We start from the raw sequence: 26,286 nt of genomic DNA on the forward strand, positions 1-26,286 counted from the left end.
AATGTTCAATTTTCAAAGATCTATTTTATTTTTACGTTCGTTATAAATAAAGTATCGCACACACTCACTCATTCTTGTAGCAGTGGATCTACCACTGGTCATATTTTTTAATTTACGTAAAGTGTAACGATCGATGTGATTGAGCCATATTTTTTTTCAACATATTCGTAGAATTTAGAACCAAAAATTAGTGCGCTAACACTGCAATATTGTTTACATATTTCATTAGCCCTATGCATTATATTTTCTATTTTACATAATTTACTAAGGCCAGTTGCGTTTTGCAAATATTTTGTTGGAGAAACATGATGTAATATTCACGCAATGCCTTTTTACTATAGTAGTCGAATGTTTATTGCGATTCATTTGCATTCGAAAAATTCGGATATCTTTCGGCAGTGTCTGTCAGATTACAAAACAGTGTCTGCATAACGTTGACTACGCACACAGCTAACTTTTATACCGATCATTTTCGTGAGTTAACTAGTTTTTATTACAATGATTTGCATCTTTTTCTTTTACTTCTAAAATTGTCACTATTTAAGTTAAACGTAGAGCGACAAATATATTTACAATGAACCGTGTCTACTGTTAACGCATGGTATTATATTCTTATTTAAGGGCTTGGCAGTTGAAACTATGTATACTGGACCAATCTATATTTCTTATATGTGGTTTTACATATCGCAAAATGTTAACCTCATTTACGTGTACAGTATATACACCGTTAACGGATGAAAAAAATATAGGTCAACTATTTTACGATATAACACACCACCAAATTTTATTTTAGAATGTCTACGTTTGAACAATATATTAGGTGAGATAATTTTTTATTGTCTCTAATACCTAGCCTCGCGTCTTATTAATAAGACGCGACAATTAAAACGACTTCCTTGAAGTCATATTAAAATGAATTCGAAATGTGTTCGAGATTTACACTTTTCGTGCATCGATAACATTCGTAACATGATATAAAGCAGTCAGTTCCTTGTTGCTGAAGGTTATGACGATGGTGTGACACGAACTTAGAGGTTTCAATGATTCTGTTTCGTTTTCCATAAATAAAGAGATGTTGTCCTTTAAGCTTTGCAGGCTTTCATGAGGAGATCGGTGCTTAAAGATTTGGGCCTTTCGATCGGAAGTCCAAGAGCACGGTCCCAGACGAGGGAAGCGAGCACACCAAGAGCACGCGATACTCCGAACAGGACGGTGTAGTAATTCATTTCTTTCATTCCATAGTATTGCAACAGAACTCCCGAATGAGCATCTACATTCGGCCACGGGTTCTTGACCTTGCCAGTTTCCAAGAGGACGGGAGGAACAACTTTGTATACTTGAGCAACGAGCTGGAAACACAAACATCATCGATTATACATAAAAATCCAACACATTATCTATTAACCTATCACATAAAATGATAGGACACTATACTTTCAAATAAAGTCATAGAGATACTTTACCTTGAACAGTTTATCGTCCGGCAAATGTTTCAACGCGAACTCTCTCTGGCAGGTATATCTAGGGTCAGTCTTCCTAAGCACAGCGTGTCCGTATCCGGGAACAACTTGGCCGCTCTTCAGAGTATTCCAAATGAAGTCTTTGAGTTTCTCGTCGCTGGGGCTATCTCCAACTTGGGCGCGTAGTTTCTCCAGCCACACCAATACTTCTTGATTCGCGAGACCGTGAAGAGGTCCAGCCAGACCGTTCATGCCAGCCGCGAACGACAGGTACGGGTCGGACAACGCCGAGCCTACCAAGTGAGTCGTGTGAGCAGAAACGTTTCCACCTTCGTGGTCGGAGTGGATAGTCAGATATAAGCGCAACAGTTCGATGAATTGGGGGTTATCGTAGCCAAGCATATTCGCGAAGTTCCAGGACCAATCTTTGCCAGCATCGACGGATCCCAAACCTTTGCCACCCTTGTAAATGTTTCTGTATATCGTGGCGGCGACTACTGGCAATTTAGCGATCAAGTTCATCGAATCCTCGTAGACGGTCTCCCAGTACTTGGATTTGTGTACACCCTTGGTGTACGCCTTGACGAACTCGCTCTCGCTGTTCAGAAGGGTGATGGCAGCAGAGAATTGAGTCATTGGATGAACTGATTTGGGCAAATTGTTCAATGCTTTGACCACGTGTTCGGGCAGAGCACTTCTCGACGCCCATTCCTGAGAAAGGGCTTTCGCTTGGGCATCCGTGGGCACGTCACCGGTGATCAACAACCAGAAGAGACCCTCTGGAATCGGCTCCGCACCTCCGGGAGCTTTTGGCAGAAGCTTTTGGCACTCGGGAATCGATTTTCCTCGGAATCTGATACCTTCTTCGGGGTCCAATACCGACGGTTCCCATACGAGACCTTTGATTCCACGCATACCGCCGTACATCTGAAAAGTTATGATAATTAAACTATTTGGTAACATATTTGGTAATAGAACTTATTTGATTCTACATGTGAATTGAATTTGTATTAAAAAAAAAATGTTCATAAAATTGAATTAAGGTTTCTTTTCAAATACTGTCCACCAATGTTGTATTAACTTTTTGATATAATTTTTAATAAAAGTACTCATTGCAATAGACAATTCCTGTGCTTCCAAGTGGACAGAAGTTTCCCAGCCAGTTAATTATATGCGTATCGCGATCACATGATAAGCACGCGACATACGCTCATTCGCTACAGTTCTTATCAGCGCTAGAAAAAATAACCGGTTGACTATATCTTCTTTAAAAAAAATTCTTCCTTCGCGTTGTGAGGTCAACGTGACGTTTATGCTATGCTCATACGTGTTCTCTTCGTCGCTACGACCTATTATCTCATTTCCAACATCTTTACAATTAATAAGTTTACTTGTCGTCATATACTTACGATACGCATGATACATCAGAAATGTTGCATAATGATTAAACGCATACCATGTCTACGGTAACTTCTCCAACTTTGGTGCCTCCATGCTGTTTGCGGAAATTCTTGACACGTTCTTGTTCCTTGGGAATTTTCTCGGTCAGAACCTTCTTCAGATCGGTGGAACTATCGGATAACGGTCTCACGAAGACGGTGGAAGTTATTTTCTGAAAAAAAAAAAAAAAAAAAAAAAATCGAATTAATTAAATGACTTCGTATTAAAGTCAGACAAACAACAGTTAGATAAAAAATCTAATTAAAATTTTATTTACTTGTCGGGGAAATTTCTTATCTAGACAAAGATCTTATTTTGCAGCACAAATAATCGATAACTTTTGGCGTGCACCTTTTTCCATAATAATTAGCAATTAGAATCTAAATTCTAAAGTGAGTTTGAATGAATGGAAGCTTATCAGGAAATCTGTTTAATGAAAGAAACGTGGAAAATAAATCGTCTCACGCTATTTTTATTCGAATAATTTTTTTACTGATCTCCGGTTGTGATTATCGTATCGTTTCCATCAGCAGACACTCGATGGCATTGAAAGTTTTTTGTTTCGTGCTTCGGTGAGCTCATTATACCGTGAAAAGAAATAGCAATACTTTCTCTCGTTATCAAATATTTGCGACAAGAATAATGATAAAACGAGCACCTCTGCTTTTTTGAAAAATATTTTTGTCATTCAAATTCGTGACAATAGATTTCAGTTTTATCAGAGAGTTTAAATTGCGTAAAAAAAAATTCTGTTTGGAAATCATTTTAAGTTGTTAAAAGAGAAATGGTATATGATGTTTGCGTTGTTCTCATTGGGTAGTAAAACATAACATAACTTGCATAATAAGAGAGTTATAATTATTATATAAATTTTGGGAAACGTTAATTGTATTACAAATGTATATTACATGTTATGTATAATTTATTATTATATATATGAGATTTAAACTTACAGTGCATTATTTATATACATGTAATATTATATAATACAAGTTGTATCGATTTATTTTTATTTTTATTAAAATCTAATTAACGGTACATCTGCAAAAGAGTCAATATATAAATAATGTAAATTAAAATAAATGTTCGTTATGAATAGGAATCGAAGTACATAGTAATGTACTCGAGTTTAACGAACAAACGTGCGTGACTGGTAGATTACATAAAATGAACGAATGGCACATAATGATACATTTGCTTCGTAGAACTCACACGTGAGCGGGATGTCGTGACGGTTTCGCGAACATTAAAATTGATGTCCAGCAATAAATAAATTCAACGTAGATTATCTACAACAGTTGTTTCACTTCTATTACGGAATTATAAAAATTGTGTGAAATAAAATATTTATCTGCTATATCTATGTTATAATTATATCGTAGTTATTTAAGGATTATACGTATGCATAATATTCATACCATTTAATTGTATTTACTACTTATTTATTTTTTAAATAATTCATATAAAATTAAATTTGATAATATTAGGAATTACGAACGTTGAACGGCAGTTATAATTCAGAATTAATAGTTCAAACATTATTGAACATTCCAATAGTGTCGATATCAATGAGCGTTGTCATACGATTATCGTTTTTCTTTAGTTTCTTTATGCGGATAGTATCGAAGACCATGAGAACTTCTATAAACCACGAGCTTCACCTCGAGGTCACGGGTCTCGCGTTAAAGTTCATTATCAAATTGCAGACCATAGTAAAGTACACCGTTTAATGCTATATTAACAAAAAAAAAAAAAGTATTGCGAATGACATCGTATCGATCGAATCGATTACGACTCTATCGGTGAATATATCGTGAAATAGGAAGTCCAGTACTAAATTCTCGAATATTCGTCCCAAAATGATGGGCTTATTTTTAGCAGAGTATTTCATAATAATTGCATCGATAAACTTTGCTCTGTGATAACGTATCAAAATTAAAGTTGGGACTATAACCGTTGAATTTTTTTTCTGTATAGGAATATTTGAATAATCGGGCGATTCAAATATTCGATGAATATAATGTGGATGGTATAAGAGTATATATATAGGATTGATTTTTTTTGTTAATCTTTCGAATTTTTTATCAATTATAATTTGTTGGTAATGGGAGCATGTAGACGGCAAAAATTCATGAATGCTACCTCCCCCTAGTGTCTGTCTCAACGTTTCAGATTTCCTGTTCCTTGTTTCGAACTTCCGGTTGCCATTATTCTTCTTTTCAGAACATGCTTCGCATTGTCCAATCGACCGATATAATATTTCACGCTGAATGGACAATAATCGTGTACCTTTTATGGATGATCAAACCATTAAATTGTTGCTCTTACATTTTAGACCAAAAACGGTTTTAAGGGTGGAAACATTCTTTCCAAATAATTTTGCTTATTTATATTTTTGCTGACATCTTTGGAACCATAAGACATATTGGAAAAATGCTAAGTACAAAATTTATATTCTATAACATCATAGAATTGTTCCCAAAAATTTACAGCACTGTTAATAATGAACATTTCGAATCGAAACTTTTTTTTCCTTGTAGATCTCACGGAACCCTACAAAAAACATATAGAAAGTTTTCTTCTAAAGTGAAAACCTAATTTTAAACAAAATGAAAGAATGAATTTTTAAGAATTCGCAAGGAGGTCGCCTCTATCGATTTTAGTCAAAATAACAAATTGTCTATAAAAATGATTTTTCACTTCCTCGGTTAAAATGAAGCATACTGTGTTAAATAACATAGGACAAATTTTTATTATCTACGAGAAAAAAGATTTCCAAACAATAGAAGAAAAATAATTCGAGACAGAAGAACTTCGAGAAATATTTGTTTCTCGAAAAAAACATATTTGACAACAATTTCATATCTAATCGAGATGTACAACTTTTATTTAACCTATTTTCTCAAACCAATTCTTCAGTTTCTTTTGTTTTGCTAACGACTCAGGAATCTTCAATTCAAGATAGTACTAAATCCATGGCAAACCTCGGTGCAAACATCGATATACGACCGCGTTTTGTGACGTCCATGAGGAATTAGGTCGAGGTAAAATCTCGACAAAAACGCAATGGGTATACTGACCGAGTTCCTGTTGGATTTTGACATTCATCGATAAACCTTAATTGCCGAATGATGAACTCGTACTAATTAACTGATAATCGCCTTCGTCGGACCAAATTTCAATGTCTTTAATTGTTCAGGGAAGTTAAATAATCTTCGTATACTTGGTACATTACTATAAAGTATTCAGTAAATAATTGTTTGCTTACTTATGTAAATAAAAAAAAGAAATAACTACAAAGTCGATAGATTTAAAGATATTCGAGAACGATCGAAACGAGATACCCTGTATGTGATGTAATACTGTTCAAGGTCATACAAGGTCAGGCCTAGCAAGAGTTCTTCAATCTACACTTCGACGTAAGAATAATCATTACAAGCGTTTTGCAATTCAAATAACCGTCACGAGGCATTAATCCGCAAAATGAAAGTAAAAACTTGTCAATAAATAATACATTCAACTACTGTGGCAATTAGGAATGTGGCATTTTAAAGGAACACTGTTCGGTTATGCTGGCTCTACTAGCCGATGCCTAATCGTGACGGTACGTTTTTTTCAACTACATTTACACCATTCAGATAAATATGTATTGCGACCTATATCGACTCAGCTCGAGTTCATTTCAGTAATTATTTTTCCGAGTTGCCAACGCAATGGGGCCAATTTCCCGAACGGAGTATTTGTTGGTAAATCGGTAAATCACGACAGACTGGGATTACTATTTCTGAGAAGAGATAATAATTAAAAGAATTATTTTCTTGGGAAGTAGATAAAAGATAAAATTTAGATCAAAGAACATTCTTTTCATTTCAGTTAAATAATTATTAATTGGACCAACTTCTCCAAGCAATGTATTATTAAAGAATTATTTTCTAATAAATGAAAGAAATATTGGAAAGTGGATTAAAGGTAAAACGTTCTTCAAAGATTATTCTTTCCTTTTGATTTGCTGGCGTTGCTCCCTGCTGAATGATACGGCCAGAATCAGCGTCATTTTGGCGCAAGTGTGTTAGTAAGTGATTATACGTATAGAACTACGAACGAAACCGTCTTCAATGTACGATATGCTTTTGAATATAAATTGCCATTGACCTTGACCTTTCTATTGAATCTATCAGTCATTGTACACGTCTTGTAAACTACACAGATTACTATTGTTAATATTGGAATTCTGATCTGAATAAACATTTAACAATTATTTCTTTCTTAATTCATCCTTACAATTAAAACTAAACTTATACTTTTGGGAAATTTACTGGAACAAAGGGGATCGTTATATCGGTATCATAAATTAATTAAACAATTTCGAAGGCCACCTTATTAATAAAAAAAACCCGATATTCTAGTCCCCTTAATCATCTACAATCCTTTTATTAAATAATAAAGATTGTAATCAAATAAAGAAACAGTTATCAAGATACGAAAACTTGGTTCTTTTATGTAACAGCGTGACTTGTAAGTATTATTAGGAACACGTGATTACTAGCAGATAAAGAAAAAATCGATTCAAGAACCACTTTATTCGTTCAATGCTTCGTATAAGATTATTCTTAAATATTTCCTGTGCACGATCTATTATTAGACAAAAGGCATGTGCCATTTGAATATTTCAGTATTTTGTACGTTGTTTCCTGATCGGTGTCGTATCCGCGAATCGGAAACGTATGAATACGTCACCAGAACGATACAAGTATTATTTACGACTAGTACACGTTGTATCTGGAAAACTGCCAGAATTTCAAATAAGTCGTCGACTAAAAATAAGTAATTTCACGTGTTGTATAATTTAAACCGTGCTACATAATGCACACGTGATAAGAAAATTGTGTCCTTTGTACCACAATGACATTCAATGGAAGACGATTACATTGGAAGTGAAACAATTTGGAAAGCTGCCAATTATGTACGTCAAACATTACGTACGCGATAGTTACGAATTACCTAACGGATTATGAAAATCTAACTTCGCTTTACTAATGTAGTCTTGACTCATGAACGTACTCTATGTTCCCTTAAAATTTCTTTAATAAACAAAAAAATATAAATTCAATTTTAGACTTTGCTATATGGATCAAGTTAAGAAATTTTCCAAAAGAAGAGCAGGGAAGAATAACGAAATTAAAAAGAGATACAATTAATGAGGAACGATTCCAGAGAATCAATTAAATGTGTATTTAATGTGTAAAAATTTGAACATATTCTTATTTGTATATCAAGGTTCACTGGAGTGTTTTATGCGATAAAGTATTGTTATCAAACACGTAACAGGCAGAACGACATCTTGATACTTTTACATATATTTTTTTATGAGAAAACCTCATATCTGTTTGCAAGTTTGCAACTACTTGTGTGAAACTTCCTTGAAACATTATTTCCTGCTATTTATAGGCTTTTTAATTTTAGTGTTTACCTACGGGAATTTATTAACTGTGTCGTCTACTCACAATGCTCAATTGTAACAGACATGAAAACAGATAAGGCTTTTGATATAACTAGTAACAATATATGGTAATTAATGCAATAATCAATGTCAGACTAGATTAAAAGATTAAATAAGGATTTCTCCTCAAAGTCGAAGATTGTTTCTAAATAGTACGTTAACTAACCTTTTGCACTCGAGGCCTTTTTTTCTGGTATCTAACTAGCAACTCGAAATGTTTCTTAACATTCTATTGCTATGAATTCTAAGCTACATATCTAGATTTGAGAATAAGGCCACCTTTACCTCACCGACAATCATTTTATTGACATTTTGAGCTCCAAAGAAATGAAACCTAAAGAAACATTAGGTATCGTAGATTTGCTGCGTGAAACCTAATGGTGACTGAGAGTCACCTCTCGAGTGCAAAGGGTTAAGATGTTGAAACAGAAACTGGTGCTGTTCCCAGTATTATTAGAGAAATCAGCTGGAAACGCGTTATATGGGGGTACACCTTGCATACCATTCTCAAGAGTTTTTGCTTTCACTTTCATCCCAACGATTTCCATTTACTTTCGCGACCTGGAAATTCATTAGGTGCAAAAATGAATTCCGTGTTTTCCTATAGTTTCCCATATACTTATTTCCTGATAAGTAAACTTATCATTCGTTGTAATAGAAAATCGTATGACCTTTAATCTTTCCTTAGTCACATTTTTCAAAATGACCGGTAAATATTTCTATTTAAATTAGAGTTATAAATAATTAAAAAATTAATTTCTACATGTAATAATTGTTAAGTGAACTTGTTGTCTGTTAAAAGAACAACAATAACCAAATTTTGTGGGCTATTCAAGTTCGTTAGCAGTGTCCATCAGGTTGAGACTTTGATTGTGTAGATTCATTGTAATGAAAATCAAATGGAGAACTTGGAAGGAAATATTTCTGCTCCAACTAGAATTACAAATATATGAATGTAAAGGCACAGAATTAATTTCTTCACCTAATATTTAAGTATATATTATTTAATAAGCAAACAGGCGATCCATTAATCAAAAAAAAACAAAATCTTAAACCGTCTTTTGAAAATCCCTTTACATGTAAAATACGATTAGTGTCTACAAAAATGATTTCTTGAATCGTTTTTCAAGAGAAAGATTTTGTAGAAGTCGACTTTTTCATGGTCGATCGGAAAATCAATTTTTCTACAAGCACGGAATGGAACATTTCTAGTTCACACACGAGAGTAACGAAATGGTATATCTTACACGCTACGTGTCGCGGGACAACGAGTTAATATCGAGGAATTTATCGTTTGAAATGCAGGTAACAATATACTTCGGTCGTAACGCAAGACGGATATCAACTTGCGGCCGCAATGATGTAACGAAATACTAATTGAACAGATTGTCAGTGACTTTTATTTCAGTTGCGGGTATCGTTGCAAATCAAATAGAGATTTAACCTTTTCTCATTTAATTCCTTTAACCATCGACCGATCCATCGAACCCAATTACGATTATTTTAATGATATCGTCAGCTCTGCGATGTTCTATTTATTTCGTTCACAAGCAGAGACAATGCTCGTGGAATTAATTCTATTATTATATTTCGAATTAAATGGATATTAATCGGACATATTAAGGAGAGAGTGATACTTCTCGAGGTCCTTATTTATTAAATGTGAAAAGTATTCATTTGATGATATTGATGGGTAATACTTGGATATTCTTAATAAGTATTTACAGTGGGTGTAGAATGTATTCGTACACCGATCAATTTCCTAAAAATCTTTTGTGTGAAATTGTAGTTTCTTAACTTCTTTTTTTATAATCAATGCTATTTTACATATTCTCGCAAGTCTCTAAGATAGATATAGTCCAAACAACATTTACTAATTAATATAATTTGTAAAATTAACAAAAAAAAGTGCGAAAAGTGGGTACGAGTATAGAAGCAATAAGTATTTGTACGATTCTTATGACGAACCATTTACAGTAGAATTTGTAACGTAAACACATTAGTTTATTGCTCCGTACGAATTAGAAAACATCAAATTTCCAGTAAATTACTTTTAAAAATGGCTCTAATAGAGGAATTGAAGAAGATCCCATTTCGAATAACCAATAATTAGACTGCGGATCTTTATGCAAAAATCTTCGCGAACGTGCCTACAAAAATTGAACTTAAATAAGAATATATTTTATTCTGGGAATATTACAACATGAACTTTACTTTCGATCTTTTTTATATTCTTGCATATTATGTGCATTTTGTAGGTTCTTGCACATTCAAATTTCCTATAAATGCATAAAGATCCGCAGTCTACTAATAATTTAGTTAATTTAATGCTTGGAAGAGTTACAATAATTATAAAATCAGAAGGAAATCCCTCGAAGGAAGTATTATATGCTTATAAATTAATGTAAATTTATTTTTTCTTTTAATCAAGTTTTAAAAATTAAACAGTTGTGCGAATACTTATTGCTTCAACATTTCTATCGATTAATTGTCTTTTTTTTGTTAATTTCGCAACTTACATAAATAGCTATTTTTTTTCTAATCCATCTATTCTAGAGATTTCAGAGAATATGTAGAATGTCATTGTTTATAAAAAATAAGTTAATAAATTATAATTTTACATAGTTTGTTTGGAAATTGATCCGTGTACGAATACTTTCTACACCCACTGTATATTAATAATAAGTTTAAAGAAATTCTGTGCAATCGTTTAGCTTAAAAACACCCTAACTCCCTAACAGGTGCATGTTTTGGAGTGCATGATCCCCTCTTAAGGGGGGAGCGTCAAGTAAACAACCGCTTCTTCGCGAATTATTTTTGAAGAGTGCGTTATATATATTTATTTACAACTAATTAATTGTTATTTTGTAGCATCTAGATAATCTATATAATTTTTTTTAAGTAAATATATTCATAAATTAATGAACAGCACACTCTAATTATTGGAAATAAAAAATCCACCAATTTTTCGTTAAGATATAGTAACGCGCTTTGCATCAACCTCGATTGAAAAAAAAAACATTTTAAATTTAAAATTTCACGCCACGTTAAAAAAATCTTGTTATAAAAAAAATGATTAAAAACATTGTTTATTTTAATTTTTATAAAAGCCTTTAGGTTGATGCAAACGAGGATAGTTTAAGGAATATTTTGTGCCAAGTTTCATAGCAATCGGCTGGAAATCTCTAAGCTACATTGCACGGCACGCGAAATTTTGTGTTTAGAGAAAAATGCGTTTAAAGTTTCCGGATCTAAAAATATTCCTTCGTGTACCGTTCGGAGCGCATCACTTTAATGACTCTGTAGGTACATTTAGACTTCGAAGTTTTAGCTGAAATGGTCGGAGCACGTTCTTCAAATGGTAAACTAATTTTCTAAACAAAAAAAAAAAAGGTCAAAATTTTGAATTCTACATGACCCTCGCCCCTTAAGGGGGTATTATCGTCTAAAAACTTCAAAAATTCGTTTCTTTTTTTGCATTTTCTTATAATTTGGGGTTTTGAGAAAGTGCCTCTAAAATATTAATTTGAAATTCGTAGAGCTCTCATAGTTACAGTGACTTAAAGGCTGTTCACCGGTATTAGTGCTAAATGTATAGCAAACTTTAAACGCTTTATCTCGAAACGACATTTTTCAAATCGGGCGCACGTTTTTTTCAAAAACTATTGGACCGACTGACTTCTGGTTGTACACACATTTCGAGGGCACTATCATCTATGGTCTGAAGTGCTCTAGAGTTATACCGATAGCTTGAATATTTTAGCCCTGCTCTCATATTTTCGCTGAGAATTTTCCGGGAAAATTGAACTTTAATTTTCAAACAGCTGCGATTCCGATAAAATATGTAGTACTTACTTAATGCTAGTTCAGACGATAACTACATTCATATAGATTGAAAACAAAATTTATTTTTCTGTCTCACACGACTAGAACCGCCACCAGCCTGTGCGCCCGATTGAACGAGCGTCTCACGCGACAACCTGCATAACAGCGCATATAACTTGTATAGATTTCAATGAAGTATTTCATAAAAATTTGTGTTGTTACTTTAAACGTATTTTATTATGCATAAAAAAACCCTGGTACTGTAGGTTTGACAGTTTTCGCAAAATTAATTCCTAAAAATTACTGAAAAAACAAACTTCTAAACGATAATACCCCCTTAACTATAGATGCCTGAATAGAGCAAGTTATACTAGTGTCAGCTTGGTATGAACGTTAATTCTGTAACAAGGTCAGATATGAGCTTCATTAATTTTCTACGTTGATTCAGCCCCAAAGCTGCGTTCATATTAATGAAACACTGTGTCTACAGCTCCAACTCTAGATACGCGAGTAAAGGTAACATGGCAGAATCGGGGAATAAAAAAAGGGGAGAAGACAGAAGGGGAAATCGCTGACGCGTAAATAGTAGTAGCCAATATTCGTTTTTTCAGTCTGAGCTTTTTCCGATGCGCGATAATTAGTCTGTTACGAACAAAGTTCAATACGCGATCTGGCTAACGAGAATGCGACCCGCGGTATCACATAATCACTAAGTGTTACAACGTAGTATTAATTAACCCGCTGGAGCAAGTGAATTATTAACGTAATCATTGGTCAAATAATACGTACAAGCGTATGTCGAATTTTCCTTGAGATCACTTATTCATTATTAACGATGAATTTATTATTCATATAGTAATTGTTTGTTTTATTCATTTATACAGAGTTTTTCAAAAGCAGTTGTAAAATTTTGCTTTTTAATAACGAAATAAACGTAGTCGCGGCGAACGAATAAATGACAATATCTTTAGCATTTCATTCAAATAATGTATACCTCCATTTAAAATTTAAAATCGAATATACGCCGTACCATTTGTAAATGAATAAAGGCTTGTTTGAATAATTGATCGAACGAGCATAGTTATTAAATCTCTGTAGGGTGTTTCTATTCTTCATCTATTATTGGAATAAAATATCGCTGGTCTCTGGTATGAAGTAATGTTGGAGAGAGTCCAACATAAATTTCTAAGGCATGTATTGTATAAAATGCACAATAGTGTACCTAATTTAAATCGTGTCTGCTTTCCAATGTTGAACATGGTTAACATTTAATATTTATTTTTAAAGTCATTCATGTACAGATCAGATGTATAGTGTCGTTAACTTTCACGTGCCACCTAGAGAAATCTAATTTTGTATCGTCTAACATATAGAGGTCTTGTTTCGTTCGCCAATAATTACGTGAATGATTTGGACTTCCTCCTTGGTTCTATTTAATCATTTAACATTACATTATAATAGTAATTCTTTTATTTTTGTATATTTTCGATACAGAAAGGAATAGCACATTCTATCCACGTGATTAATTAAATAATATTAAGTTATTCTATTTTGTATGAATAATATTTATAATATCTACAATATTTTATTTAACTGTTTTCATCGAGACTTGCAAGAATTTTCTATTATCTAACATTTCTCACAATGTAAGTAGAGTACTATAATTGCTTTAATTTTTCGATAAAATTATGCACGTCACTGACCTAGCTGGAGAAGGTAATGTTTGCAAGCAGTGTTTGTTGATGATTAATGTATCCGTCTTGTGGAATCTACAGCGGAAAGGTTATATCGGTGACGAGATTGGAACGAAATTCCCCGCTAATAAATTTTATCGCTAAGGATTATCGACCAGCACTCTTCGTATCAATATTTATGTAAATGATAAAGGAAATGAAAAAAGCTTCTAAACTGTATGGCACGTATCAAGTTTGACAAGAAGGTCAGATAATACTTAAAGTAATATTTCTGAAAATTCAATTAAATTTTAACAACGAATTTGTTATCAAGGATTTTCGACCGGGAGTTTTCGTGTGAATAATTATTTAAATAGAAAAAAAGACGCAAGTACGTCCTCTAACTGAATTTTTATTTTAAATTCAACAGAAACGAGGCCAAATGGAATTCCAAGATTTAAGCCACTATTAATACTGAAGGCTCAATTAAATTTTGGATCGATAAGCGTGTTCTGGCTCAGTGAACACGCTATCATCGAACAAGTGTTCAATATATACTCGCAGATTTGACGTCATACATCGGACATTGTTCTCATTGTACAATGATCCGAATGCTCATCGTAACCCTTCAAATTCTTATCACTTTTTAATCGTTTAGATTGTTTCTGGTTTTTATACGTAATTTTAATCAATCCCCTCTAAAAAGCTCGCACGTTATCTTCTTCTATCTACATATACATAAAAATGAAAGCCCTGACTCGCTGACATATCAACACCCAGGCTAAACCCTTGAACCTAGAAAGTAGAAATTTTGCACGCAGGTTTTTCCTTTCTGATGTATACAAGGAATAAGAAAAGATATTTCGAAATTCAATAAGGGAGTAAAACCGCGGGCCACAGTTATCGGATATATCGATTGAAACATTTGAGTTACGGAAAACAAAACACAATCACCTACTGATTCAGAAAGAAACACGCGGTCGAATGCGAACGACATAAAATAAACAGTATTCCACGCGGGTGAAACCGCGGGACACGGCTAATTAACGTACAGTGGGTGTAGAATGTATTCGTACACCGATCAATTTCTCAAAAAGTTTTGTGTGAAATTGTAGTTTCTTAACTTCTTTTTTTACAATCAATGATATTTTACATATTCTCGGAAGTCTCTAAGATAGATATAGCCCAAACAACATTTACTATTTAATATAATTTGTAAATATATATTTGTAATTTGTAAATAAAAAAAATGTGAAAAGTGGGTAAAAGTATAGAAGCAATAAGTACTTGTACGATTCTTATGACGAACCATTTACAGTAGAGTTTGTAACGTAAACACATCAGTTTTTTTTTTGTTTTGTGTTTTAGGTCACATGCACCTTCTAAGGTTATTAGTGACCACAGTAACGAGTTAGTAGAATAAGTCTATATTAAGTGGTACAGTCCAATATCTTTTAGGAAGCTTAATGTCTGCAGGAGTCCTCTTCTCGTAGTACGCTCAGTGAATTGGGTAACTCAAATTGTGTCCTCTTCGTGTTGTACTTTGGGCAGGTAACCAGTATATGTTCAATGGAGTTTTGAATCCTTCAGGTATCGCAGTTATTTGGTTCGGTTTTGGTTATGAGATACGAGTGCGACCAGCTGGTATGACTTATACTTACTCGAAACATCTCAGTTTATTGCTTCGTACAAATTAGAAAGCATGAAATTTCCAGTAAATAGGGAAATGGAAGAAAATCCCATCCCGAATAACGTCAACATTTAGTTAATTTAAATTTCGTTACTTTATATAAATAACTAATTTTTTTGTACTGTGTCTATTCTAGAGATTTCCAAGAGTATGTAGAATATCATTGATAATAAAAAATAAGTTAATAAATTACAATTTTACACAGTTTTTTTGGAAAATGATCGGTGCACGAATACTTTCTACATCAACTGTATAAAATTTAAAATCTGTTTGATAATCTTATGATGTTTAGAAAGGCACGGAATTAATTTCTACGCCTAATGTTTCACGAATATAATTTCTGCGTGAATTTCGAGGCCACCAGTTTCGCAAACAATAACATTACTAATTTATTTTGTAAGAAACGATTCAGATTAGAAATAGAGTAATAAGATTAGGGGTAAGATTATTCCTGATGCACAAGCCTTGAGTTATCGGACAATCATGACGATAATCAACGATCTGATATAAAAGAAAATCATTGCAACATACAGATTAACCATGACATCATAATTTCAGAATCTTCCTAGCATGAATGCACTTTATCGAAGTTCAAATAAAGTTCAAATAAACGATGTTTCAGTCACAGTTTCATGCCTTCAAGATAAATAATATACAATTATTTAAGCGGAATAATTATGGTTGAAACGGAGTTTCTTCAAGACGATGCAAATAATTTCGATTTCTCTTAATAACCAATGAAACGAAATTTATATGTTCTCCGATATAAATGATCTTTGACCTTGTTTCCTTTCCTGGCCAGAGTCTCGCAGAATCGAAACCTTCGCAGCGAGAATGCGTTCCTTTCTTCGCTGCATTATCCCCATTATTCCTGACCTTCGCTCGTGTTCACGTAGGAATTTCGATCTTCAGCGATTTCAAACGTGTTCGAGCCTGAATACCGTCAACAAAACACGATCTTCATCGAGGATTGAAATTCGAAACGGAATAAATTACTATGCAGGAACAGTTTTTTAAAAGGGATTCTAGAATTTTATTATTTTTATAATAAAATGTGCCTATCAGCGTAATCGAGGTAGATATTTGACACCTTATCTGGTAACCCATTCATATGCTTTCAAGGCTTTTAAATTTCAGTGTTTAACTATCGCAATCACTTAACAGTGTCGTTGGTTATCTATTTACAATGCTTACTTCGAGTATATAAATCATATATAGAGTATATAGGCATTTAATAAATCTTGTAACAGTATTATACTAACATTGAAGGTTCTGTTCTAAGACTCGTCATAAATAATACAGTACACAAAGCGTTGAACGATATTATCTTTCCTGGTTAACTGCAATCATGTGCACTTTCGTTTAAAATAAAAAATTGGATATATTCTACACGTGTTTTATTAAAAAATAAAATCCTTAAGTTCCTTTCGGAAATCCTTTGTGATAATATTGTAACAGTAAATACGTTACGATTTTTATACAGTGAAAGGAAAATTTAGCGCTGCAATTATTTATTATAAATTTCATTGACGATTCAGGTTGATAAATAAATTTGCATCGATACAATATATCGCGTATTGTAACAACAGTTCTATACCATTGCAATAACATTAAGGCAACATCGACTGATGTTGAGATTACGTAACACGTTTTGGGATGGAACCACGCGGTTGCAGTTTGGGCGTCAACAACTTAACAGCATAATTGAATATCTTAAGATTCTTCACGCTATGAGTAAGACAGTTTAAAATAATTAAGTCGACGGGCACGAGTGCTGTGACTTAAACAGTTTACGGACTGTTACATTTGGGTTCTTGTTCTTTGACGCGAAATTTTATAATTTAATCTTCTAATACAATTTAATTGACTAGGGTTCTATAACAAAATTTATGTTTAAAGTAATGGAATTGTTATCGAAATCTATAGGCGAACGAGGAGGATTAACGTTAATCTCACTTTAATCAGAGGGCAGTCTTTTAAATTAATTGTTCTCAACTTCACATGTGCCATACAGCGCTCGGTATCACTGATTACATAACTATCGAGCTTGTGAAGGGCATCACCAGATAGAATACACCCGCGAACCACAATTATCTAATTGATTTCGCGCCATATAATCGTCAAATGGCGCTAAAATGACCGAAGAGGGTGTCTAGCGTGAGCCAGTCTTTATTAACACTAAAATGTAAACCGTCTTGTCGGCGGCTGACGATTACAACTAATAGTAGAGAATTGAACTGAAAGTTCCTGGTCAGCGATGTTCGTAAACGTCCATAAGACTCCAATGTTGTAATTAAAAGGAAAGATTCTGAATTAAAATGATTAATTAAAATGATCAAATTCTAAGGTTACGGAATTTTGTTTGGTAATCTGTACCAAGGGTAGTTAAGTTTAGAAATTAACGAATAAAAAATTCAGGGGTGATTAAAAGCTGAAGCTTTAATAATAGTTTCCTGCAGTGACCAAAACAAAATTAAGACGCTCTGTAAAATTGTTAAAAAGAATACGAAAATAAAATCAATTCAGATTCAGTTATCGCAAATGATTTTAATTGTGTCTATAGTGGACGTTGTTTGCTCTTGGCCGAGGTATCATAGCATTTCTATTATTCAATACCTCTCATTATTTATAGCGAGCGCATTAATAGACCCTTATAATGAATAGACAATCGATAAAACTCGAGAACTTAAGCTGCGATCACAATTCAGCGTGTCGACAGCTTGCATTAACTCGAGAAAATGTTAACAATAAACCGTTCGGTTCTATAGAAGAAAAAAGAATGGTCGCTTCCGAGGCAAAGCGTTACGCGATCCCAAGGTCGAGCACGTATATCCATGACATTAGGTAATCGGCCAGACCATCTATAAGCTGGCTGAGAAATTTTCGAATCTGCCAAAAATCACTGCGAATAGACGTAAACTTTATACTAAGCGCGATGCTTCGTCCTCAAGCAACACGGGGGAGTGGAATTAAACGAACAATGTGATTAAATATTAAACGACGCTAACCGATACCTACGTGTACATACAGTGGGTGTAGAAAGTATTCGTACACTGATCAATTTCCAAACAAACTATGTAAAATTATAATTTATTAACTTATTTATTATAAACCATGACATTCTACATATTCTCGGAAATCTCTAGAATAGATAGATTACAAAAAAAAAATTGCTATTTATTTAAGTTGCGAAATTAACAAGAAAAAGACAATTAATCGATAGAAATGTTGAAGCAATAAGTATTCGCACTACAGTTTAATTTTTAAAACTTCATTAAAAAAAAAAAAGAAATCTATATTAATTTTTAAGTATATAATACATCCTTCGTGGGATTTCCTTTTGATTTTATAATTATTGCAACTCTTCTAAGCGTTAAATTAACTAAATTATTAGCTATTCGAAGTGGGATCTTTTTCCATTCCTCTATTAGAACCTTTTTTAACAAGTTGTTCGCCACGTCACCCATATATAGGTGACAGGGATTTTTCCCAAAGGAATTAAAAAAATTATTTTGAAGATCAGATGTTAAAGTAAACAAGTTTGGATAGGATTTGTAAATTTTGACGAGGTTGCAAAACTAGATACTAACGCGAATATTGAATTATATGTATAGTTCCCAATTGCATAAGAACAAAATTTTAGCTTCGTAAATATTGTCATGAGTATATGTTTGGCGTCGAAAATGTTAAAAGTACTTTACTGGTAATTTGATGTTTTCTAATTCGTACGGAACAATAAATGAATGTGTTTACGTTACAAACTCTACTTTAAATGGTTCGTCATAAGAATCGTACAAATACTTATTGCTTCTATACTTTTACCCAGTTTTCGCATTTTTTTGTTAATTTCACAAATTATATTAATTAGTAAATGTTGTTTGGACTATACCTATCTTAGAGACTTCCGAGAATATGTAATATATCATTGAGTACAAAAAAAAATAAGTTAAGAAAGTACAATTTCACAGAAAAGTTTTTTGGGAAATTGATCGGTGTAGGAATACTTTCTACACCCACTGTATATTGTCGCTTATGAAATGATACCACGACGATTTGCACAAGATTAGAATTTTTATTGTAGAGCGTATTTTTGATACTGATATCCAGAAGCTTCGATAATTGAAATTAGCCATTAGTACTGCGTATATATTTTTAAATAGAAATATATGGTATTTATCTCTTGTTCTAACTTGCAGTTTCGACTTAGAAAACATTATTTTATTTTGTTCATCCCAGTAAGGAAAAAGGTTGTGAAAAAAAAACGTGTCTTTCATTGGTTACAAAAAAGAATGGACATCGCTGGTCTAATGCTTGACCGATTCGAAATTCGATCGATAAGTAGGTGTCTGTCATGAACAGGTCACGACCAATGTAGATCAAGAGAACGAAACAGATTTTGACCTCGAATTCGTGCTAAAATTATCGTGCCTTACGAAATTGTAATTGCCGTGCACTCTTCAATGGGCATCTGTGCGACCGAAGGAGATCCTCTCGCGAAAGTATTTCGCGCGAAGCGTGTTCTTGTGACCTACAAACGTGAGATCTCATAATCTGACAACGGACCATTTTGGTTGAGGATTCATGTTTGGCTACGTAGACAGCCGTGCTGCACGAGTCCGAAAAAATCCCTCGTAATAGAAATCGACTGACAGCTCTCAATTTCGGGCGAATCGAACGACCTTTTATTTTTAGTGTGAATGACTGAAGCCAAAATTTCGCGTTCTGTCACATCCGCAGTCGCAAGAAATTCTGCATTTCAAGCTGTAAGAAACCGAACGTCGACATAATGTTTTACACACACCGACGGGTTTTATAAATATGAAGTGCACAGCATTGCTACGAATTATTTTTCTATTCAAACGTATATTTCCGTATGCGTGGAAAACACTTTGCAAATTAATTTGATGTTATTGCATGGAAATATGAAAAAATAGTATTTTTCTTTGAATACTGTCTAAACCTATAAATCGTTTATCAAACTATTATTTCTGTTTGATTGGTAATTTAGAGTGGATAGTATGGATTGCGTGCCTTCTATATATTTATTACGTAACTACTATTGAGCTTAGCTAAATTAATGCAAAGTTCCGTCGGTCAGGTAAATCTTATGTCGCTTAAAATACAATTTTATGTAAATTCTTTCAAAATTATGTAGCATGAATTCGCTGTATCGTTCTCGTAATACTCTAGGTCACTTGTGCATTTCATAAATCAATGCAGTGCCATGATCGCGTATTATCTGCATTTGGCCGAAATAATGTACATTGTTAGAGCTACGGAAAGGTGCTTACTGGAGCCACGTTCAATACGTCAAAATACTCTCAATCGCAACCGGAGCAAGTTGTATCTCTGATTCGCGAGCAAATCTCGCCTAATATGAATTACGAGTACCGCTGATGAGCACAGTTCGTCGGAATTTTTCGAATTTGCCCACCTACAGACCTAATCGTATTATAAAATAAGTTACTAGGCCATCGGTCGATAGAACGCCTACTCCGTATCTAGAACTCGCGGCGTCTTTGACTCTTAACGGTGTCCAAAGCTCTGATGCCACGAAAGGAATAAATAATGCGTGTACTCTTAAATTATTATCGACTTAATTATATAGACGCTGATATCATAAAAATGAACGATACGTGACAAACATCTGCTCGCCATTCGAATTTCGCACCGGAACAACGTGCACTAGTTAAAGTATCATTCAAACATCATATTGCGTTCTAAGACCGATCAATTTTCGGTGGATAAATTCGTCACGTACCTGAACTTCTAAACAGCGTTTTGGACTGAAACGGAAGAGTGCCATTGTTCTTAATATCCTGGCTTACGGATCCTTCTTCTTTCTTGTTACCGTCAAACCAACTATCCAACTGACCACGCGGAGCTCTGGCGCCCAACTCAACTAACTCCTCTGCTAGTTAGTCATGGATATTGCCAACAGCGCATGCGCACAATGGGAGGTATCCTCGAAGGATCATTTGTATCTATAAATCTGCCACGTTACGTTCATAAAAAATCTTGAATAAGTTTGATTTTACCATCGTTGTTACCAGTACATTAGGAGAGTAAAGCGCAAGGTTTAATTGTATTATCGTCGTCAACGGTTACAATTTATCACAATTTTAATAAATGTTTCATACGATTTATTATATAAATTGAATATTTTAATACCTCAGTGACGCGTCGGTATAGGGACTTTTAACGATTGGTAGCTGCTCTTTAATTTGGCGGGTAATACGAGTATGTTTATTCTTTAGATGTACAATATTGGAACACAAAAACTGTTGTAATTGTCATTTGTTTTTTTTTGGAATCGTAATTATTTTTCCATCTTCGGATGATCATCTAGAAATATTTAATTTCTTACATATTTCTGATGACAACGACGTTCTACAAATCACAAATACACGAATATATATGTATATTGTATATTGTACCTTTATTTATTGAAAAAAAGAACTGAAAATTTACCTGTTCAATGTGAACAAATGAAAGCCGGAAGTAGTTCCACTTGCAAGGATATCTTTGATGACATTTGTAACTAATTCTATTCCATAGTTACGCACTTCATCGTCATTGTTTTTTATTGGTTGTAAAATGTCTACAATACCCTGTGGTACTCTAAAATTACAAATTTTTGACATTTTCTCGAGAGACGCATAACTAGGAATGGATAAAACGCCGGGAATAATCGGAACATTGATTCCAATTTTGTTACAATCATTCACGAACTTAATAAAAACGTCTGCTTCAAAAATGACTTGAGTTATGATCAAATCAGCACCAGCGTCAACCTTGAAATGAAATTATTGTTAACGTTTATACATTTGTTAAATAAAGTAAAAATAAAGTATGTACTTTTTCTTTTAAATATAACAAATCTAATTCCTTAGATGGCGATTCTGGATGCATTTCAGGATAACCAGCCACACATATGCAAAATATATTCCCAAATTCATTTCTTATAAAACGCACTAAATCTACAGCGTGTGGAAAGTCAGTATTTGCAATTGCAGAATCTGGAAATTCGGTTTTATAAAATTCAACGGAAATTAATTAAAACTTCGGATTGAAAGTCAATCAAAAAATAAAAGAGGGGGGTAGCTATATTTAATGGAAACAGGAAATTTGAGATTCAAATAATTCTATAAAAATATCTGATTACCTCCTCTTAATACAAAAATATTGATTACTCCAGAATCCAATGCTTTCTTTAAAATAATTAGTATATCTGCGCGAGTTAAGTTACCAATGATTATATGAAGAATTGTATTGCTTGGAAATTGTCGAATCACCTCTAAAGATGGATAATCTTTTGCCATATTTTTCGTATGCCACGTTAATGCATAAAAGAGTGGACGATACTTATTCATCTCTGCAAAAAAACTAATAGGGCAAATTTCTATAACGAAAAGACATACTTATATACATATTATGTATTACGTAATACATAATGTATATACAAACCTTTGATAAAAGTCATTATTTTTTATGGGTGAAAGCTCGAAACTACAAAACCTAAATTTTGCATCAAATGAATCTTTTAATAATTTTCTCAAGTCAACGATTTCGTTTCCAATGTTTTTAGGTGGAAAATAACTCGTAACTTTATTGCATTCACTATCACCAACAGGTTTTTCCCGTGATTCATTTTCCCGAACAAATTTGTTCATCGTGTCACCGAAAAAAACACTTGTTACGACTACGTATTTTCTTCTTATCCTCGGAACTATATGAGACCAATTTTGATAACATCGGATTGTGTAATACATGGAATTCGTAACCAATTCCATGTGGGAGTAATCTCTTGAAAAGAACGACAAAATAAATAAAAATGCAGAACAACGTGGCAAATATACTATAAATATATTCATATAAATAATTAAACAGATATAGATCGGTTATTATATTTAGTTTACAAAAATACTTTATTGAAAGAAAGATTGAAATATATTTATCATAATATTACTAGTGTTCATAATACAATTTATTTTTACTTCTTTTTTGGTAAATATAATTTTCTACAAACTTCTGTTATTGGAATATCAAAAACAGGAGGTATGCCACCTGAAACTGTTTCTTTCTTGGGATGCGAATGTTTATCTGTAATAGTTGCAATATCGTCTACATTTGGTGTCATCAATAAATTTAAAGCTGGATAAATAAGAAATGCAAAGGTAGCAAGAGCTGTTAAAGCCCAAATTGGAATTGCTACTGCCCAATACTTGGAAGGCCAATATGTTAATCCTAAATTATGTAATGTTTGATCTGGTACTATTGCCCAAACTAAGAACAAAAAGAAAAGCATATTTGATCCTATATACAGAGCATATCCATAAACGGATCTTGGTCCATAGGGAGCAGGAGTATGCTCCATTTTACATAATATTTACTTAATAATAATTATAAGTAGGCGCAGGTGGTCCAAATTGTTGAATAGTTTCAGTTACTAAAATCAAACTATCAAAAAATGATGTCAGTGCTACTCTGACTTTTCTTGCTTCGGCTCCAGAAAATAATCTATAAAAATAATACATTAACAATGGAATGTAATGTACAAACATAATTATTATAAATATACACAATAAACTTACACTTGCAAAATATTATTATTTAATGTCAAATCTTTTGAAACGCCACTTCTTGAAGGCTCTTTATCAACTCTAAGGACTTGATAAATAATTTCTGCCTCCCTTGCCGATGGGAAAGGTATAGATAAATTTCTATTTAAAATTAAGGTTATTTAAGCAAAACTTATAAAAATGTATACTATACCAAAAAATTACTGTTTCAAAGGATACACACTTAGAGTACTCATAGCATCAGAAAATCACTTAATTCATTAACATTAAAGTATTTTCCCAATTACAATTAAGAAAACGTCTCAATAATATTTATATAGACATTGTTTACAATGTACGCAATCTTTTATGGATAATATTTGATCGCCAACCTCCCAAAACAAATTAACCAATACAGCAATTCAGATATTTAAAATGAAAATTAAAAAACAATTAAAACAAGTAAATTATCTATTCAACGTGCTATCAATGTGAAAGTGTGCGTTTTTCAAGTACATGTGAGTGCACATAAATCTAGTAATTTTGTATGAATGTACTGTGTTTTGCCGTTTCCAGCTGATTCCTGAAACAACACAAATAGTATCAAAGCTTGGTACATTACGCGGTGAATGCAATTTTTTAAATAAAAATACGCGTAATTTTATATACTTGAAGCGTAATGGGACGTAGGAAAAGTAAACGAAAACCTCCAAGTAAAAAGAAAGCTATACAACCTTTAGATACACAATTTAATTGTCCGTTTTGTAACCACGAGAAATCATGTGAGGTTAAAATGTGGGTATAACAAAATTGCTATCAATATCTGTTGTTTACATTTTTTATCCTTCAATTTCTTTTTCATTTACAGGGATAAGTCAAGAAATACAGCAAGAATTACCTGCAGGGTATGCTTAGAAGATTTTCAAACAACAATAAATTTACTTTCTGAACCTCTGGATGTATACAATGATTGGATTGACGCATGTGAAAGTGCAAATTGAAGTTTTATTACTTCTGTATATCATATTTACAGTACTGATAAACTTTTCTTTTTTGTTTTTACTAAAATGTCAGTATTCTGTAATGTGAATTTACATCAAATGTGCAATGGGAGAACTATTTTGTTTCGTTTATTTTAAACATTGATGATTAGAATGTTATATACATTCTATTAGACTATACTGTATGAAATCATACTAATTTTAGTCATAATATTCACATAACTATATTTATATCGTACTATAGATATATGATACTTATTTGTTAAGTATATTTAAAAGTAATAATATATTTACAGAAAAAACAAAAGCATGTAATGTTTTGTACTAAATGTTTTTATTAGAACAATTGTTATGTCACAGCATAATGGCATTATAAATAAAACGATTTTTATCATAGGTAATCCTAGATTGTAATTGAAACTATTTATTATATACAGAAGTTAAAGTATTTGACCTTCAAAAGAGCACAACCTAAAAATATTTTTGTATTTTATTGTACACTTGAGGTTTACTGCCTGAAGAAAGATTAAGCTACAAAAATTAAGGTTTTTATATTAGTAATCTATAAACTGCTATATGTTATGTTTTACATAGTTCACTTTTATATACTTTTTAAATATTACTATTCCAATAATTGAACAGAACACAGATCTTCAGAAGTTTTAAAATGAACAAAATGCAATTAATAATTCTGCTATTTTCTCTTTTGCTGAAAGTCTTTTGTATAGTTGGAACCATAGTAACTGTAAAAATATTTAGGTACTGTACAAGTGTTCAACATATTTCATTGTTACTTGAATATAATTTAAACAATTCAATATTTGAATATAGGTAATTCAAACAGTTCAACATTGAAAAATAAAATTCAAAAATTATTTAAACGATATTCAAAGTATTTTAAATACTTATATTCAAATTATATTTGCCGAATATTTGAATCACACAAGTGTTCGAATATTCGAATAAAGAAAAATTCTACGAATAGTTCAAACCCTAGTCCACGTTAAATTTATTACTAATTCCTACAATAATGTAAATGTAATAGTACATCCAAATACGATTCAAAAACTGAATATAAATAAAATAGCATTTTATTTGAATAAGTACGAGTCAGAGTCGTAAAATAAAATAAATAA

The 26,286-nt window shown here is 32.7% G+C and overlaps 4 protein-coding genes across 8 annotated transcripts; 1 reads left to right on the forward strand and 3 right to left on the reverse strand.

Moving 5' to 3' along the window:
• Positions 1 to 4: 4 nt before the first annotated feature.
• On the reverse strand, positions 5 to 21,502 carry LOC128888588 (probable citrate synthase 2, mitochondrial). The gene is made up of 4 exons (XM_054145594.1): positions 21,350 to 21,502; positions 2,917 to 3,072; positions 1,464 to 2,387; positions 5 to 1,349 (listed from the first exon to the last, which is right to left on the reverse strand). Exons 1-4 carry the CDS (start codon positions 21,392 to 21,394, stop codon positions 1,083 to 1,085), a joined length of 1,392 nt encoding a protein of 463 aa, XP_054001569.1. The 5' UTR covers positions 21,395 to 21,502; the 3' UTR covers positions 5 to 1,082.
• Positions 21,503 to 21,530: 28 nt separating this feature from the next.
• On the reverse strand, positions 21,531 to 23,551 carry LOC128888601 (methylenetetrahydrofolate reductase (NADPH)). Of its 4 annotated transcripts, none has more exons than XM_054145622.1 (6): positions 23,196 to 23,551; positions 23,056 to 23,106; positions 22,754 to 22,974; positions 22,447 to 22,607; positions 22,060 to 22,382; positions 21,531 to 21,978 (listed from the first exon to the last, which is right to left on the reverse strand). In XM_054145622.1, exons 1-6 carry the CDS (start codon positions 23,237 to 23,239, stop codon positions 21,930 to 21,932), a joined length of 849 nt encoding a protein of 282 aa, XP_054001597.1. In that variant the 5' UTR covers positions 23,240 to 23,551; the 3' UTR covers positions 21,531 to 21,929. The 4 variants fall into 4 exon arrangements, 3 of the variants coding, with proteins under 3 accessions (XP_054001597.1, XP_054001598.1, XP_054001596.1); XR_008460290.1 differs by having other exon boundaries at positions 21,551 to 21,580; positions 21,760 to 21,978; positions 23,056 to 23,551; XM_054145623.1 differs by having other exon boundaries at positions 21,532 to 21,978; positions 22,754 to 22,963; positions 23,056 to 23,550.
• Positions 23,552 to 23,736: 185 nt separating this feature from the next.
• Positions 23,737 to 24,913, reverse strand: LOC128888664 (uncharacterized). Of its 2 annotated transcripts, none has more exons than XM_054145735.1 (4): positions 24,390 to 24,530; positions 24,183 to 24,311; positions 23,982 to 24,108; positions 23,737 to 23,874 (listed from the first exon to the last, which is right to left on the reverse strand). In XM_054145735.1, the coding sequence occupies exons 1-3, from the start codon at positions 24,404 to 24,406 to the stop codon at positions 23,982 to 23,984; spliced, it is 273 nt and encodes a 90-aa protein (XP_054001710.1). In that variant the 5' UTR covers positions 24,407 to 24,530; the 3' UTR covers positions 23,737 to 23,874. The 2 variants fall into 2 exon arrangements, with proteins under 2 accessions (XP_054001710.1, XP_054001709.1); XM_054145734.1 differs by adding an exon at positions 24,819 to 24,913 and having other exon boundaries at positions 23,847 to 24,108; positions 24,390 to 24,732.
• Positions 24,727 to 25,150, forward strand: LOC128888666 (transcription elongation factor 1 homolog). Its single transcript, XM_054145737.1, has 2 exons — positions 24,727 to 24,944; positions 25,018 to 25,150. Exons 1-2 carry the CDS (start codon positions 24,829 to 24,831, stop codon positions 25,148 to 25,150), a joined length of 249 nt encoding a protein of 82 aa, XP_054001712.1. The 5' UTR covers positions 24,727 to 24,828.
• Positions 25,151 to 26,286: the final 1,136 nt, after the last annotated feature.

This window comes from Hylaeus anthracinus, unplaced genomic scaffold, assembly GCF_026225885.1.
Source record: "Hylaeus anthracinus isolate JK02 unplaced genomic scaffold, UHH_iyHylAnth1.0_haploid 11994, whole genome shotgun sequence".
Taxonomy (NCBI): Eukaryota; Metazoa; Arthropoda; class Insecta; order Hymenoptera; family Colletidae; genus Hylaeus; species Hylaeus anthracinus.

Bases quoted from the DNA above. Each gene is read 5' to 3' on its own strand.
- LOC128888588 (XM_054145594.1), bottom strand. From the start codon at position 21,394: ATGGCACTCTTCCGTTTCAGTCCAAAACGCTGTTTAGAAGTTCAG. The intron at 2,388-2,916 runs GTATGCGTTTAA...ATAACTTTTCAG, and splicing joins GAGAAGTTACCGTAGACATG to ATGTACGGCGGTATGCGTGG. The intron at 1,350-1,463 runs GTAAAGTATCTC...TTGTGTTTCCAG, and splicing joins CGGACGATAAACTGTTCAAG to CTCGTTGCTCAAGTATACAA.
- LOC128888601 (XM_054145621.1), bottom strand. From the start codon at position 23,462: ATGAATATATTTATAGTATATTTGCCACGTTGTTCTGCATTTTTATTT. The intron at 22,975-23,055 runs GTTTGTATATAC...TTGCCCTATTAG, and splicing joins AATAATGACTTTTATCAAAG to TTTTTTTGCAGAGATGAATA. The intron at 21,979-22,059 runs GTAAATTTTCAG...TGTGATTTGTAG, and splicing joins CATTTGTTCACATTGAACAG to AACGTCGTTGTCATCAGAAA.
- LOC128888664 (XM_054145735.1), bottom strand. The intron at 24,109-24,182 runs GTAAGTTTATTG...TTATTTTTATAG, and splicing joins AATAATAATATTTTGCAAGT to ATTATTTTCTGGAGCCGAAG.
- LOC128888666 (XM_054145737.1), top strand. From the start codon at position 24,829: ATGGGACGTAGGAAAAGTAAACGAAAACCTCCAAGTAAAAAGAAAGCT. The intron at 24,945-25,017 runs GTGGGTATAACA...TTTCATTTACAG, and splicing joins AAATCATGTGAGGTTAAAAT to GGATAAGTCAAGAAATACAG.